Source organism: Salmo trutta, chromosome 16 (genome assembly GCF_901001165.1).
Source record: "Salmo trutta chromosome 16, fSalTru1.1, whole genome shotgun sequence".
NCBI classification, from domain to species: Eukaryota; Metazoa; Chordata; class Actinopteri; order Salmoniformes; family Salmonidae; genus Salmo; species Salmo trutta.
The window spans coordinates 41,477,579-41,492,564 of NC_042972.1; the positions used below are offsets into that span (position 1 = coordinate 41,477,579).

Consider the following 14,986-nt stretch of genomic DNA (forward strand, 5'->3'; position numbering starts at 1 on the left):
ACACACAACACCCCGCCTTGAACCTGGTGTTCACACTCATATATGACATGTTACAGGAAGCCATAACGCCTGGCAGGGGGGCAACCAACAGAATTCAGTGCAAATCTGCATACCCCTCCCCTCGTTTCCCAATGCATACACACATAAACACATACACCAGTCCCACTATTTCCTTTGCAAGACTAGGACAGAGGACTGGTAAGGGGTCGGCTTAGGCCTTTGTCCTGGATCCCCAAAAAACACAAAAAGCAGGAATGCTGGAGCAGAGGCGGGGGTCCTTCCATGGGGGGTATAGGGGGATTACAAGCAACCTGTGACTCTGCCTCTTTCCGCCCTTGCTGGTGGTGATGTGTGTGTGTGCCTTTGTGTGCGAAGGTCTGTGTGTGTGCATGTGATTGTGTATGTGTCAGTGCTACAGACCAGATTGGATCTGGCCTGATTGAACTTGGATCTTGTAGTAGGTGTGGTGTTTGTCTGTGTGTTAGTGCTCCACAGATTGGCCCTGGTTGGTGCAAGGCTGGGGTGTGTAGTAGGTGTCCTGCTGGGACCCAGCTGTGTCTGCAATTAGCGGGAGGCATGGAATGATGATTGTTGCCACGACGATGCTAACGCAAAGTGACAGGCTTACATTTAAAGGAGAGGGGAGGCCGCTGTGTATTACAGAGACATTACGCACCAATACTTTTCCTTTTTAACTCTCTCTCTCTCTCTCTCACACACACACACACACACGCGCACACGCACACACACACACACACACACATGCACGTGTGTGCATTCACTCAAGAACACACACAGCCTCTGCTCTCCAAGCTCCTTAAAATAAAAACAAAACAATCCTCAAAAATCCATTAAAGAGTGGTAGGGCCGATCAAAGGCACAACCTTTCTCCAGCACTCCTGGCCAGGGTGTCTACAGGGCTTTGTTAGTGGTTAAAAAGAGCTGTCCACACTGGTCTCCTGGCCCAGAGCGAGCTGGCAGCCAGGGCAGCTAAATTAGGCCCCCCAGCGGGCGGCTGAGGGGAGGACCCGGGGGTTGAGAAGTCTTTAAATCTGACTACAAGACATTATGCACTTACGACAAAGGGGCAGAGTAATCCTACCTGCTTGCTTTTCAACGCTGCTGCTTGCCTGTTATTGTCTGCTTTATAGCTCCTGAGAGGAGGCCCATTGATGACGGAACTCAATTACCATAGTAACTCACACCGGTGACCCCCAGGTCTCCCCCACCCCCCAAAAGAGCTGATCCCATAGGTAGTCAGTCCTTTCACAGGAAGCTGACGGCCCTATACCGTGTCCCTCCACGCTGGCTGAGCACCACTGCTGCTGTGGCCCTCAGATCCTGCCAGCACCCTGCGCTCTGCTCACACCGCTCTCCTTTCTACTTCTCTAAACATAGGGGAGCGCAGCATTTTGAAAGGCAGAATTGAAATAAAGTTTCAGGCTCAGCAAGTTTATGGGCTTCAAACTGTTCTGATTGTGCCGCATCTACAAAGGAGAGGCCGGCCAACGATTCACACGCTTCAGCGCAACCTTAAGTGGAACAAAAATCCTCTGTGTGTGCCCAACCACTACTAAATCGCTAAGATAGTCAGCCTTTCCTTTTAAAGAAATGTGAAATAAGTAAGGCTAACAATAAATGTTCTGTGTATATGTAACACAAGACTGACAAAAATGTTTCTATCAAAGGAAAGCAAGCGAGAACATTTTCCGTTGCAGTCCGAGTCTCTTACAAAAACGCAAGTCACATTACACTAGTTAGTGTCAGTTGAACAGATTACAGTGTCAAAATAAGAGTACTTTACAAAAACATGGTTAAAAAAAGAGAGAAAGAGCATGTTCTGAGGAACTAAACGGTTGGAATTGTGGACTACACCGCGCCATTGAGTAAACACACAATAAAGGACAGAAAAGCTCAGTGAATAAAACCGAGCAAAGGCCTGAGCAAAGTGAGCCATACTCCTTTCAAAACGCTGCTTAGAGGTGGATTGAGGGGCTCCGAATGATGGGTAAAACACTTGTGGACTTCAGACTATAGGGGGAACGAAATGGAATAAGCCAGCAAGCACTTGAGGATCCCGCCGAGCACCTGAATGGGAAGGAGGGACGGGGGGAAGAGAGGGGGTGCAGAAGGTGAATGGCCTGCCTTTTGGGACCAATTTGTTTCTTTTCACCCTTTCCCCCTGCCTCTCCGCTGACAGATGTACAAAGAGGGACCCGCGCTGAGCCTCTCATCCACATGCACCGGCAAGCAGCTGTCACTTTTGTCAGACAAGTTAATCAAACAAATGCCACCATACCTCCCTTTAGATAGAGAGCGAGAGACAGAGGGAAACAGAGAAAGCGAGAGAGGGGAGAGAAACAGAGAAAGAGAGAGAGAGGAGAGAGAAACAGAGAAAATGGTGTGTGTGTGTGTATGTGTGATCAACCAATCCTATCACCCCCCCTTCCCCCAACAGGGGGACTTGTCCCACTCAACATAAAAGATGGCTCCATTTAACTTCCATTTCCCTCATCTTATGTTATTCATCCATTCCTTTCCTCATTTGGTGTTGACCACTGACATGGACCTCTGGCCCTCTGGGGTGGGTCAGGAGGGATTTATGCCAAGATCACATTGAGGGTAGATGGATGGATGGATGGATGGGGGGAAACAAAATGCTCCCTCAGTAATTATAAAGAGTCTAAGCTGCTTACAGACTTCATTAAAAGGAAGTGAAACCTTTTGATATGTTTTCAACAGTTGCAGTGAGTCTATATACTACCTGTTTGTTATCCTTAGTCTTATTTTATTCTGGCCTTCTATCATCCAGATTCTTCATTATCCATTCCAAAGCCTCTTTTCACCATTGGTTTATATCAACACAAAAGAGATTATTAACTGGCATGAAAAACAAGTATTGCGTTCATAACGAGATGTATCATGGCTTTACATGGGAAAAACGCATCTTACTCTTGCTATTGGATTCATACAAAATATATCTAAGACTGGCATGCATTGTGTTAACACGTCCTCATCCTCCTAAAAACATTTCTTCACCCATATTTGTGACTATGTAGATTTTCCCCGAGTCAATGACGCTTTTGTTTTAATAGTAAACATGTTTGCTTCTCTTTTGTATATGTAATTTGATATGAAGTTAATCCAATTGATAAAGGACGATCAACAACACAAACCCCCCCTCATGAATATAGTAGGGTCTTCAATAGGGCAAATACAGTATTTCATTCTACATGATGTCTTTTTTCACAGTAAAAGTGAAAAACTAAATCCCCAAAATGAAACCCTGACTGGTAAACAACAGAAGCAACAACCCCAGCATGTGTTTTCGTTTCACACCCTAGTTTAAATAGAAACACACGCATCTCTGTCCCAAGGAATTATACTATACATTCATTGTATCATAAAAAAAGTTTAACAAACATATAGATTACAAAAACTAAAATAAGACCATGTATAGCTATCGCTGAAAGTATGTATTTGTATTTGTATTTGCCAAGGCAGCAGCTACTCTTCCTGGGGTCCAGCAAAATTAAGGCAGTTTATACAATTTTAAAAACATTACAATACATTCACAGATTTCACTACACACTGTGTGCCCTCAGGCCCCTACTCCACCACTACTACATATCTACAGCACTAAATCCATGTGTATGTATAGTGCGTTTGTTATCGTGTGTGTGTGTGTGTGTGTGTGTGTGTGTGTGTGTGTGTGTGTGTGTGTGTGTGTGTGCCAATGTTTGTGTTGCTTCACAGTCCCCGCAGTTCCATAAGATATTTTTTTTATCTGTTTTTTTAAATCTAATTTTACTGCTTGCGTCAGTTACTTGATGTGGAATAGAGTTCCATGTAGTCATGGCTGTATGTAGTACTGTGTGCCTCCCATAGTCTGTTCTGGACTTGGGGACTGTGAAGAGACCTCGTGGCATGTATTGTGGGGTATGCATGGGTGTCCAAGCTGTGTGCCAGTAGTTTAGACAGACAGCTCGGTGCATTCAACATGTCAATACCTCTCATAAATAAAAGTAGTTATGAAGTCAATCTCTCCTCCACTTTTAGCCAGGAGAGACTGACATGCATATTATTAATATTAGCTTTCTGTGTACGTCCAAGGGTCAGCCGTGCTGCCCTGTTCTGAACCAATTGCAATTTTCCTAAGTCCTTTTTTGTGGCACCTGACCACACGACTGAACAGTAGTCAAGGTGCGACAAAACTAGGGCCTGTAGGACCTGCCTTGTTGATCGTGTTGCTAAGAAGGCAGAGCATCGCTTTACTATAGACAGACTTCTCCCCATCTTAGCTACTACTGCATCAATATGTTTTGACCATGACAGTTTACAATCTAGGGCTACTCCAAGCAGTTTAGTCATCTCAACTTGCTCAATTTCCACATGATTTATTACAAGAATTAGTTGAGGTTTTGGGTTTAGTGAGTATTTTGTTCCAAATACAATGCTTTTAGTTTTAGAAATATTTAGGGCTAACTTATTCCTTGCCACCCACTCTGAAACTAACTGCAACTCTTTGTTGAGTGTTGCAGTCATTTCAGTCGCTGTAGTTGCTGACATGTATATTGTTGAGTCATCCGCATACATAGACACTCTGGCTTTCCTCAAAGTCAGTGGCATGTCGTTAGTAAAAATTGAAAAAAGCAAGGGGCCTACTAGACAGCTCCCTTGGGGAATTCCTGTTTCTAACTGGATTATATTTGAGAGGATTCCATTAAAGAACACCCTCTGTGTTCTGTTAGACAAGTAACTCTTCATCCACATTATAGCAGGGGAGTGAAGCCATAACACATCAGTTTTTCCAGCAGCAGACTATGATCGATAATGTCAAAAGCTACACTGAAGTCTAACAAAACAGCCCCCATAATAATTTTATCACCAATTTCTCTCAGCCAATCATCAGTCATTTGTGTAAGTGCTGTGCTTGTTGAGTGTCCTTCCCTATAAGCATGCTGAAATTCTGCTGTCAATTTGTTTACTGTGAAATAGCCTTGTATCTGGTGAAACACAATTTTTCCAGAAGTTTACTAAGGGTTGGTAGCAGGCTGATTGGTCATCTATTTGAGCCAGTAAAGGGGGCTTTACTATTCTTGGGTAGCGGAATGACTTTAGCTTCCCTCCAGGCCTGAGGGCACACGCTCTCTAGTAGGCTTAAATTGAAGATGTGGCAAATAGGAGTGGCAATATCATCTGCTATTATCCTCAGTAATTTTACACCCAGATTGTCAGACCCCGATGGCTTGTCATTGTTGATAGACAACAATAATTGTTTCACCTCTCTCCACACTGACTTTACGGAATTCAAAAGTACAATTCATGTTTTCATAATTTGGTCCGATATACTTGGATGTGTAGTGTCAGCGTTTGTTGCTGGCATGTCATTCCTAAGTTTGCTTATGTTGCCAATGAAAAAGTCATTAAAGTAGTTTGCAATATCAGTGGACTTTGTGATGAATGAGCCATCTGATTCAATGAATGAAGGAGCCGAGTTGGCTTTATCGCCCAAAATTTCATTTGAGGTGCCTCAAAGCTTTTTACTATCATTCTTTATATCATTTATCTTTGTTTCATAGTGTAGTGTAGTTTATTTTTATTTAGTTTAGTCACATGATTTCTTAATTTGCAGTACATTTGCCAATCAGTTGGGCTGCCAGATTTAATTGCCATACCTTTTGCCTCATCCCTCTCAACCATACACTTTTTCAATTTCTCATCAATCCAAGGGGATTTAACAGTTTTTACAGTCATTTTCTTAATGGGTGCGTGCTTATTAGTAACTGGAATAAGTAGTTTCATGAATGTGTCATTTGCAGCGTCTGGTTGTTCCTCATTACACACCACAGAACAGCAAATATTCTTTACATCATCAACATATGAATCATTACAAAACTTCTTGTAGGACCTCTTATACACTATATTAGGCCCAGCCTTTGGAACTTTGGTTTTCCTAGATATGGCTATTATATTGGGATCACTACATCCTATGGATTTGGATACTGCTTTAAAGCAAATATCTGCAGCATTAGTAAAGATCAATAAATGTTGATGATTTAATTCCTGTGCTGTTTGTAACTACCCTGGTAGGTTGACTGTAATCTCCTCAACAAAGAAACAAAGCAGGGTCATCACTCTTGGTCTAACTAGAGCCTTCTTTCCTTCATTCTCTCGTTTCTGTCCTTTAGCTTGTTTATCTGGCTCTCCTCTCCGTCTGCCTGACCCACCCTGGCTCTCCTCTCCATCTGCCTCACCCACGCTGGCTCTCCTCTCCGTCTGCCTGACCCACCCTGGCTCTCCTCTCCATCTGCCTGACCCACCCTGGCTCTCCTCTCCGTCTGCCTCACCCACCCTGGCTCTCCTCTCCGTCTGCCTGACCCACCCTGGCTCTACTCTCCGTCTGCCTGACCCACCCTGGCTCTCCTCTCCGTCTGCCTGACCCACCCTGGCTCTCCTCTCCGTCTGCCTGACCCACCCTGGCTCTCCTCTCCGTCTGCCTGACCCACCCTGGCTCTCCTCTCCATCTGCCTGACCCGCCCTGGCACAGTTAATTTTGCGTGCTTCACAAGAAGCTCAAATTGATTAAGCTGTTCACTTGGCTCTGCGCTTGGCGACCGGATCCTGTAAAGTGATAAAGTGTCTGGGACAGTGAAGTGGTATTGCAGCAGGTCTGTCAGTTATCCTCCTCATAATCATCCCCACCACCACCACAAGCACAAGCCAGCAGCAACATCAACAGTAGCAGCAGCAGAGCAATCTCAATCGAACCTAACCCCTCCTGATCTCCTCTCCATTGCCCTTGCCAGTCGTGAACCGGTTCCCTGCGTGGCGATTAAAGCGTTTTAACGTCGTCATAAAGTGCAATCTTGCAGATCTGATAACTACCAAGGTCAACGGAAATACTTCAAATCAATCAATGAGCTGGGCCCTAATCCCCAGGAGGCAGATTAAGTCTATAATTGACCCGTGTAATCTGTGTATCTGTGGTTGGCCAGGGAACAACTGGACCCAGTGCCAGCCGGGCACCATGCCTCCCAAAATCTCTGTTCCCTGGCACTGGAGGCTGGAGGCCAACACCAGGCAGCTAGCATATCAGTGCAGAAGCTGGATTTGGCCTTGGCTAAAGAGATGGCTGTTTTAATCAATGATCTCTGGGCCAGCCGCATTAAGTCGATGAGCCCTTACGTTAAGCACAGCTGTTTTAATCCTCTTCTCTTCAGCTGTTCTTTCAAGAACTACCAGAGAGAGGAGGAGGAGGGGATATGGGGGGAAGAAAACAAATTATTTGTTCCTCTCCCCCACACGCTCGCTCACTCCATCCAGCTCCCTCCCTTTCCCTGCCCCTGAACTTAACAAATTTAGCCATCTGACTGCGAGTTCCATCTCTTTAGCACTGTATACAATTTGGTGCCGCTTAGGCAGCTTGGAAAAAGAGAAATTGCTCCTCTGTAAAACCTATAGCACATCACAAAAGCCATCTGTACTTTGGGAACAGTCCTGTAAGATTAATCCTTACTGTTGAATAATACCCGCATCACTCTCCCCAAACACAAAAACACACACATACAGACATACACACATACATACACAGACGCACAAACACACACATCCAGTACACCTGTCCGAGCCTCAATTTTCACGAACAAAAATGTATTATTAAAGAGATCATAGAATGATTGGATTCATGGTGAGGATCGTGGCATGTAACAATGGCCTGAATCAAATAGTATTTTTCTTCTCACTGATTGCAATGACAATTCAGGAAAAAATTGTTGTTTTACCCTCTTGACATTGGTACAGAGCTGTAGAGCTGTTGTTACTGAGAGAGACGAGGTGAAATACTAAAATAATGTTATGGTTTACCAGCCCCCCCTGCCATCCAATCTGTCACAACATAGGCCTTATACACTTTATAATATGTCTCCAATCATAATTAATTTCTTGGGAGTTGTTGTTTTCTTAAAACATATTAACTTATACCCATATGGTCAGTCTGATGTCAAACGGCATCCCAGGCTAAAGTCAGTGCTTCTGACATGTATTTAAATGAAGTGAACCATATCCTTATTGTGTCTGATATGACATCTACTGACGTCTTGAAGAAATCCATGTCTCCACCCTAATTAACCCTGAGGGGAGATAAGGTATGCCTCCAGATCAACTGGCTCCAAAACACACACATGCACCATTACATTTAAACCCTGACCAAATGTCATCAGGACCCAAGGGATTAGGGTAGGGGAAACAATTGAAAACAGAAATTGTCCCTAGAGGAACGTCTTATGTTGTTACTCCTCAGAGCCATTGCTCAGGTCTAAGGCTGAGGGTGGGCATTATAATGGATTCTTAGGAAGGGCCCTAGCCACACCCCTACCACTAAATCTGACCTTAACCTTTATAGGGCTAAGACATTCCCTCCACGTGTCTGATTGGTCTTTTGGCTCCTTCTAAATCATCTATTCTAATGGGCACCAATTGTACCAACTCAACGTGGGACGTAAATCATTGCAGGTCAAAGGGAGATCAAAAGACAGAAGAGAGAATTTTGATCTTTGGTTTTTGTCTAGATGTATAAAATGTACGTGAGGGATATTAATTTTTAGAGGCATTGTGTGATTTGAAAAGTAATCCCCTCATGATCAGCAGTACAGAGAATAATAATGTTATTTTCAAGGTCAGCATCTCAATCTCTTAATTTGTTTTATATTATGATGAAATAGAATAGGATTTAAATCTTGTCTTCTGATAATCTATTATGGGATGACATCAAAACACCTGAAATGCAAATCAACTTCATATTATGTTTAAGTGGATATCATGGATGGGTAGGATTTTTGTTTTATTTCTTGAAAAGAAAAATATCCCTGTAAAAAAAGTATTTATCCAAGATAAATATATTTTGATTACACTTAACTATACTATTGGCTGTTCACCTGTTTCTTCTTAGAAATAACATGGTTGAAATGGTAATAACTTCATGAAAACCTAATAATTATGTTATAATTTATCCCCCCAAAAAACACATGAAATCTTAAAGGTCCAGTGTAGTCAAAATCCAGTTTTCCTGTGTTTTGCATCATCAGCTGATAAAACTATTTGATTAGTGTTATTTGCTGCTAGTTGCTGGTTGAAAATGCAATCTACACAGGACCTTCTAATCAGCAGGTTTGCACGGGAGGAAGTTTACGCTTCCCATGGTGTAAATTGGTTAATAGACCAATAACAAATATAGTTCCAAACCTCTCTGCCAATAACAGCTATTTTTCAGTTTTCCCCTCCCAGACAGTCCGAGCAAAAGTCTTGCTTGAGAATAATTTTTTTTGCAAATTTGTTTTGCACATTTTAACATAAATCTATTTGAGTAAAATACTTAATTGTTACCAAGAAATGATTTTATATTGATATTAAAACGGCTGTATTGGGCCTTTGATGTAAATAGCAGTTGAAGCCAGACTATAACTTCAACCATTACCAATAGTTATGTCTGACAGGATGCAAATTTTGTTTACAGACAACAGCACGTGCTACTTTATAATTAGTTATAGAATAAATTATTATCCCTGGAAATAAAAGAACAAAACAAAACAAACAATCCCCATCCTTGTTTTTATAGAACAGATGCCCCCTCCCCCTCTCTGTTTAAAAGTGGTATGATCCCCATGTTCTTTGGTCCTTTCTATAAAGTGTTATCGGGGGTGTCGGTGAAGGCAGACATTTATGTCTAAGAAGCAGTAAGGCTGAAGTTTTCTGATCCTAGACTAACTCGTTTGGGGGAGCATCAACATTTGGGCACAATTTTGACAGCTTAACAATGTGGAGATGTTGTAAAAACCGACTAATATTCAAAGTATTAAACTATTTTAAGAGCTATGTAGAGTAATTCAAATGATAGTGTCTGTTTTGGCAACATCCCTGCACTCTTGTGCTGTCAAAATGTGTTCCTGAGTGGTGCAGCGGTAAAAGCACTACATCACAGTGCTGAGGTGTCCCTACAGACTGTGGTTCGATCCCAGGCTGTGTCACAGCTGGCTGTGACCGGCAGCCCCATATGACGGTGTACAATGGGCCCAGTGCCTTCCAGGATAGGGGAGTGTTTAGCCAGGGGGCTTTCCATGGCTCACCACACTCTAGCGAATCCTTGTGGCAGGGCCGGGTGCATGCAAGCTGACTTGGTCATCAGTCGAACTGTGTTTCCTCTGACACATTGGTGTGGCTGACATCCGGGTTAAGTGAGCAGTGTAATAAGAAGTAGCACGGCCAGGCGGGTCATGTTTTGGAGGGCGCATGACTCTCTCGAGCCCATTTGGGAGTTGCAATGATGAGCCAAGGTCATAATTTGGGGATAAAATTTGCAAAAGAAAATAGGCTTGTGACCAGACCACCCTGGACATGCCTGATCTTGGTAGCTAAACAGGGTCAGGCCTGGTTAGTACTTGGATGGGAGACCGCCTGGGAATACCAGGTGCTGTAAGCTAAAATAGTTTTTTACAAAAATGTGTTCCTCAGTGTTGTACGAATGCCAAGGAGGTTGTTAAGGGAGGGATGCTGAGTGCATGCATGTATGTATGGGGTGAATCTCCAGGGAGATGGGCCTTGCTAGTAGATGTACACAGAAAGATTATTTGACTCTGAATCATGCCACTGGACATAATGTGTTAAAACAATCTGACATGAGAGATAAGTTCCATTTCAAAATATATAGCTAGGTGGGAAAGTGTTTGCAAAGTAAAGCTGAAAGAAATGTTAAAAGGCATTGTGGTTCAAGTGAGAAAAAGAAAGAGATGGAAGGAAAGGGAAAATACACAGAAAACCAAGGGCGTTTTTATGCTTTTGAACCCTGAGCATGAACGCATAGAAACAGCAGCATCACGCCTTGGTCATATTGAGCAGAGCGACAAGAAAAGGACAACATAGAGGAGTCCTACAGCGCAGCAAGACACCTTCTGACGCCACAGTACTGCCAGAGGGAGAACAGATAGAGAGTGACATATATATAGAGAGAGAGGCCTCTGCTATAATCAGAGAAGAAATGCTCTTCTGAGAGAAGACGATACAAGCCAAACAGCAGGTCAAAGCAGCAAGAGAAACAAACATGGAGAAGAGACACTTTCACTCAGAGAAGACTGATAAGATAGAAGGAAGGTCATGCCAGCAGGCCTTAGGGGAAGCCACACACACACCCGCATATAACACACACTGACACACACGCACAGGTGCAATCTGAGGTTCTCACCCCAAAAAGAGTAGTGGACAAATTGGTCAACATGCATCAACGAGGATTATTTAGATAACCAGGTTTCAGGCTATTCCTTAAGACAGTGTTCTCTTTTCTCATTTCTCCCCCCACTTTATTCACTCTCAAATACAAACTCATTATATTTCTCTCTTTCCCACTCTTCCGTTATTTCTTTCTTTCTCTCCATCCTTCTTAAGCCCTCATTACAATAAGCCCTGGGTCAGAGGCCCTCCTTTCTGTTTGTCGTTCCTAAGAGGAAGATTTAGTTGGAGGAAGACCTCATTATCAAAATGGGACGGTTCCAAATGTCTTGTATATAGTCCAATGTGGGGAACGGGTCAGCAGTGTGTGGGGAACGGGTCAGCAGTGTGGGGGGGACGGGTCAGCAGTGTGGGGGGGACGGGTCAGCAGTGTGTGGGGAGCGGGTCAGCAGTGTGTGGGGAACGGGTCAGCAGTGTGTGGGGAACGGGTCAGCAGTGTGTGGGGAACGGGTCAGCAGTGTGGGGGGACGGGTCAGCAGTGTGGGGGGGACGGGTCAGCAGTGTGGGGGGGACGGGTCAGCAGTGTGTGGGGAACGGGTCAGCAGTGTGTGGGGGGGGGCGGGTCAGCAGTGTGGGGGGGACGGGTCAGCAGTGTGGGGGGAATGGGTCAGCAGTGTGGGTGGGACGGGTCAGCAGTGTGTGGGGGGGACGGGTCAGCAGTGTGTGGGGAACGGGTCAGCAGTGTGGGGGGAACGGGTCAGCAGTGTGGGGGGGACGGGTCAGCAGTGTGTGGGGGGGACGGGTCAGCAGTGTGTGGGGAACTGGTCAGCAGTGTGGGGGGGACGGGTCAGCAGTGTGGGGGGGACGGGTCAGCAGTGTGTGGGGGGGACGGGTCAGCAGTGTGTGGGGAACTGGTCAGCAGTGTGGGGGGGACGGGTCAGCAGTGTGTGGGGGGGACGGGTCAGCAGTGTGTGGGGAACTGGTCAGCAGTGTGGGGGGGACGGGTCAGCAGTGTGGGGGGAACGGGTCAGCAGTGTGGGGGGGACGGGTCAGCAGTGTGTGGGGAGCGGGTCAGCAGTGTGTGGGGAACGGGTCAGCAGTGTGGGGGGGGACAGGTCAGCAGTGTGTGGGGAAATGGTCAGCAGTGTGGGGGGGACGGGTCAGCAGTGTGTGGGGAACGGGTCAGCAGTGTGGGGGGAACGGGTCAGCAGTGTGGGGGGAACGGGTCAGCAGTGTGGGGGGGACAGGTCAGCAGTGTGTGGGGAACTGGTCAGCAGTGTGGGGGGAACGGGTCAGCAGTGTGGGGGGAACGGGTCAGCAGTGTGGGGGGGACGGGTCAGCAGTGTGTGGGGAGCGGGTCAGCAGTGTGTGGGGAACGGGTCAGCAGTGTGGGGGGGACAGGTCAGCAGTGTGTGGGGAACTGGTCAGCAGTGTGGGGGGGACGGGTCAGCAGTGTGTGGGGAACGGGTCAGCAGTGTGGGGGGAACGGGTCAGCAGTGTGGGGGGGACAGGTCAGCAGTGTGTGGGGAACTGGTCAGCAGTGTGGGGGGGACGGGTCAGCAGTGTGGGGGGAACGGGTCAGCAGTGTGGGGGGAACGGGTCAGCAGTGTGGGGGGGACGGGTCAGCAGTGTGTGGGGAACGGGTCAGCAGTGTGGGGGGGACGGGTCAGCAGTGTGTGGGGAGCGGGTCAGCAGTGTGGGGGGAACGGGTCAGCAGTGTGGGGGGAACGGGTCAGCAGTGTGGGGGGGACGGGTCAGCAGTGTGTGGGGAGCGGGTCAGCAGTGTGTGGGGAACGGGTCAGCAGTGTGGGGGGGACAGGTCAGCAGTGTGTGGGGAACTGGTCAGCAGTGTGGGGGGGACGGGTCAGCAGTGTGTGGGGAACGGGTCAGCAGTGTGGGGGGAACGGGTCAGCAGTGTGGGGGGAACGGGTCAGCAGTGTGGGGGGGACAGGTCAGCAGTGTGTGGGGAACTGGTCAGCAGTGTGGGGGGAACGGGTCAGCAGTGTGGGGGGAACGGGTCAGCAGTGTGGGGGGGACGGGTCAGCAGTGTGTGGGGAGCGGGTCAGCAGTGTGTGGGGAACGGGTCAGCAGTGTGGGGGGGACAGGTCAGCAGTGTGTGGGGAACTGGTCAGCAGTGTGGGGGGGACGGGTCAGCAGTGTGTGGGGAACGGGTCAGCAGTGTGGGGGGAACGGGTCAGCAGTGTGAGGGGGACAGGTCAACAGTGTGTGGGGAACTGGTCAGCAGTGTGGGGGGGACGGGTCAGCAGTGTGGGGGGAACGGGTCAGCAGTGTGGGGGGAACGGGTCAGCAGTGTGGGGGGAACGGGTCAGCAGTGTGGGGGGGACGGGTCAGCAGTGTGGGGGGGACGGGTCAGCAGTGTGGGGGGAACGGGTCAGCAGTGTGGGGGGGACGGGTCAGCAGTGTGTGGGGAACGGGTCAGCAGTGTGGGGGGAACTGGTCAGCATCAGCCGACCTACTAACCCTAACCTTTTGATCTGATTTTTAATGTTGCTACAGATCAATTAGTGGAAGAACACAATGTATTCTAATGGCTGAAAACAGAATTTAGACTGGGGAATTGTAAAGACGCTATTAAGTAATCTTATAGGAGGGCATTCTATTGTGTGGCTTTTAATTGATGAACCCCTGTTTGCTGACTCGCAGAGAGAGAACACTGCTTAAGATAATCCTCCTCAAGATTTTGCACTTCTCAAACAGAGATAAACAGAAGATGCAGAACACTTCAGTAGAGAAGACACAGGCTAGAGCATAGTGTATTCAGTATGGAGGGAATAGTTAGAAGTAAAGCAAGGGGTAGAAAGAGAGAGAGAGAGAGAGAGCTACTTGTACAGCTGTGGAAGAAAAGCCAGAGAGCTGTTCAAAATGAGACTTATCCCTCTGAACCGACTGTTTTATCACATCTTGGAGAGCCTCCCCCTGTAAGGGAGGAGATGGCATTGGTTACTTACGGCAAATAACCTTTCTATGTACACCTCCTCATTGACCTTATCCCGCAGCATGTCCTGAGAATGGCGCACAAAGGTCACGTAACCGTCTGCAATGTCCATCCCAGGCTTCTGCAGAACACGAGAGAGAGAGAGAGAGAGAGAGAGAGAGAGAGAGAGAGAGAGAGAGAGAGAGAGAGAGAGAGAGAGAGAGAGTTGAGAACAAGAGGGAAAGAGTAATTAGCCCCAAAAAAACATTGATTCATTGTCTCACCAAGGCACCGAAACCTGTTTACCTCATAATAAACATGATGGAGACCAGCAAAGTGACATAAGTTATTATCAACTGTTATGTCATGTCAAGCTCTAAGACATGCATATGAAAAACTGACAGGTATTACAATAAACATTCAACCCAAAGTGTTATCAAATTGTCATTTTCAACTCAGAAAAAAAAGTATTAAAATGTACAGTTGACATCTCTGGAGAGGTGTTTCATTTGCAGTGCATATAGACCCTGGGCTATGGCTGTCTTTTTCACTGAACTTCCTATTAGAGATCTGTACTTGGCCCAGAATCATCTGTCACAGTCTGGGCATGTGCAAAGTGAACAGAAGAACCAGGAACACGTGATCAGGCTGCTGAACAGACTGTTAGGAGGGCTGCCATTTCTCATGCCATCTCAAATATTCAAACAGGACAATGCGTTTGCAAATAAGACACTCAATTTGTGTGTGTGTGTGTGTGTGTGTGTATTTCCCCCTCGCGCCTCTTCTCCGGTATATGAAACACATCCTTTGTGCCAGCGGACGAGGTCATAT

General features: G+C 46.5%; 1 protein-coding gene and 1 pseudogene across 19 annotated transcripts in view; one reads left to right on the plus strand and one right to left on the minus strand.

The window, feature by feature from the left end:
• Positions 1–14,986, minus strand: part of LOC115150762 (calcium-dependent secretion activator 1) — a 183,066-nt gene that overhangs the window by 16,499 nt on the left and 151,581 nt on the right. For all 19 annotated transcript variants that reach the window (XM_029694404.1, XM_029694414.1, XM_029694401.1 and 16 more), the window contains one exon: positions 14,190–14,297. In XM_029694404.1, coding sequence (XP_029550264.1) covers positions 14,190–14,297 — 108 coding nt within the window. The remainder of the gene's footprint in view (positions 1–14,189; positions 14,298–14,986) is intronic.
• LOC115151221 (uncharacterized) lies at positions 10,369–10,477 on the plus strand (annotated as a pseudogene).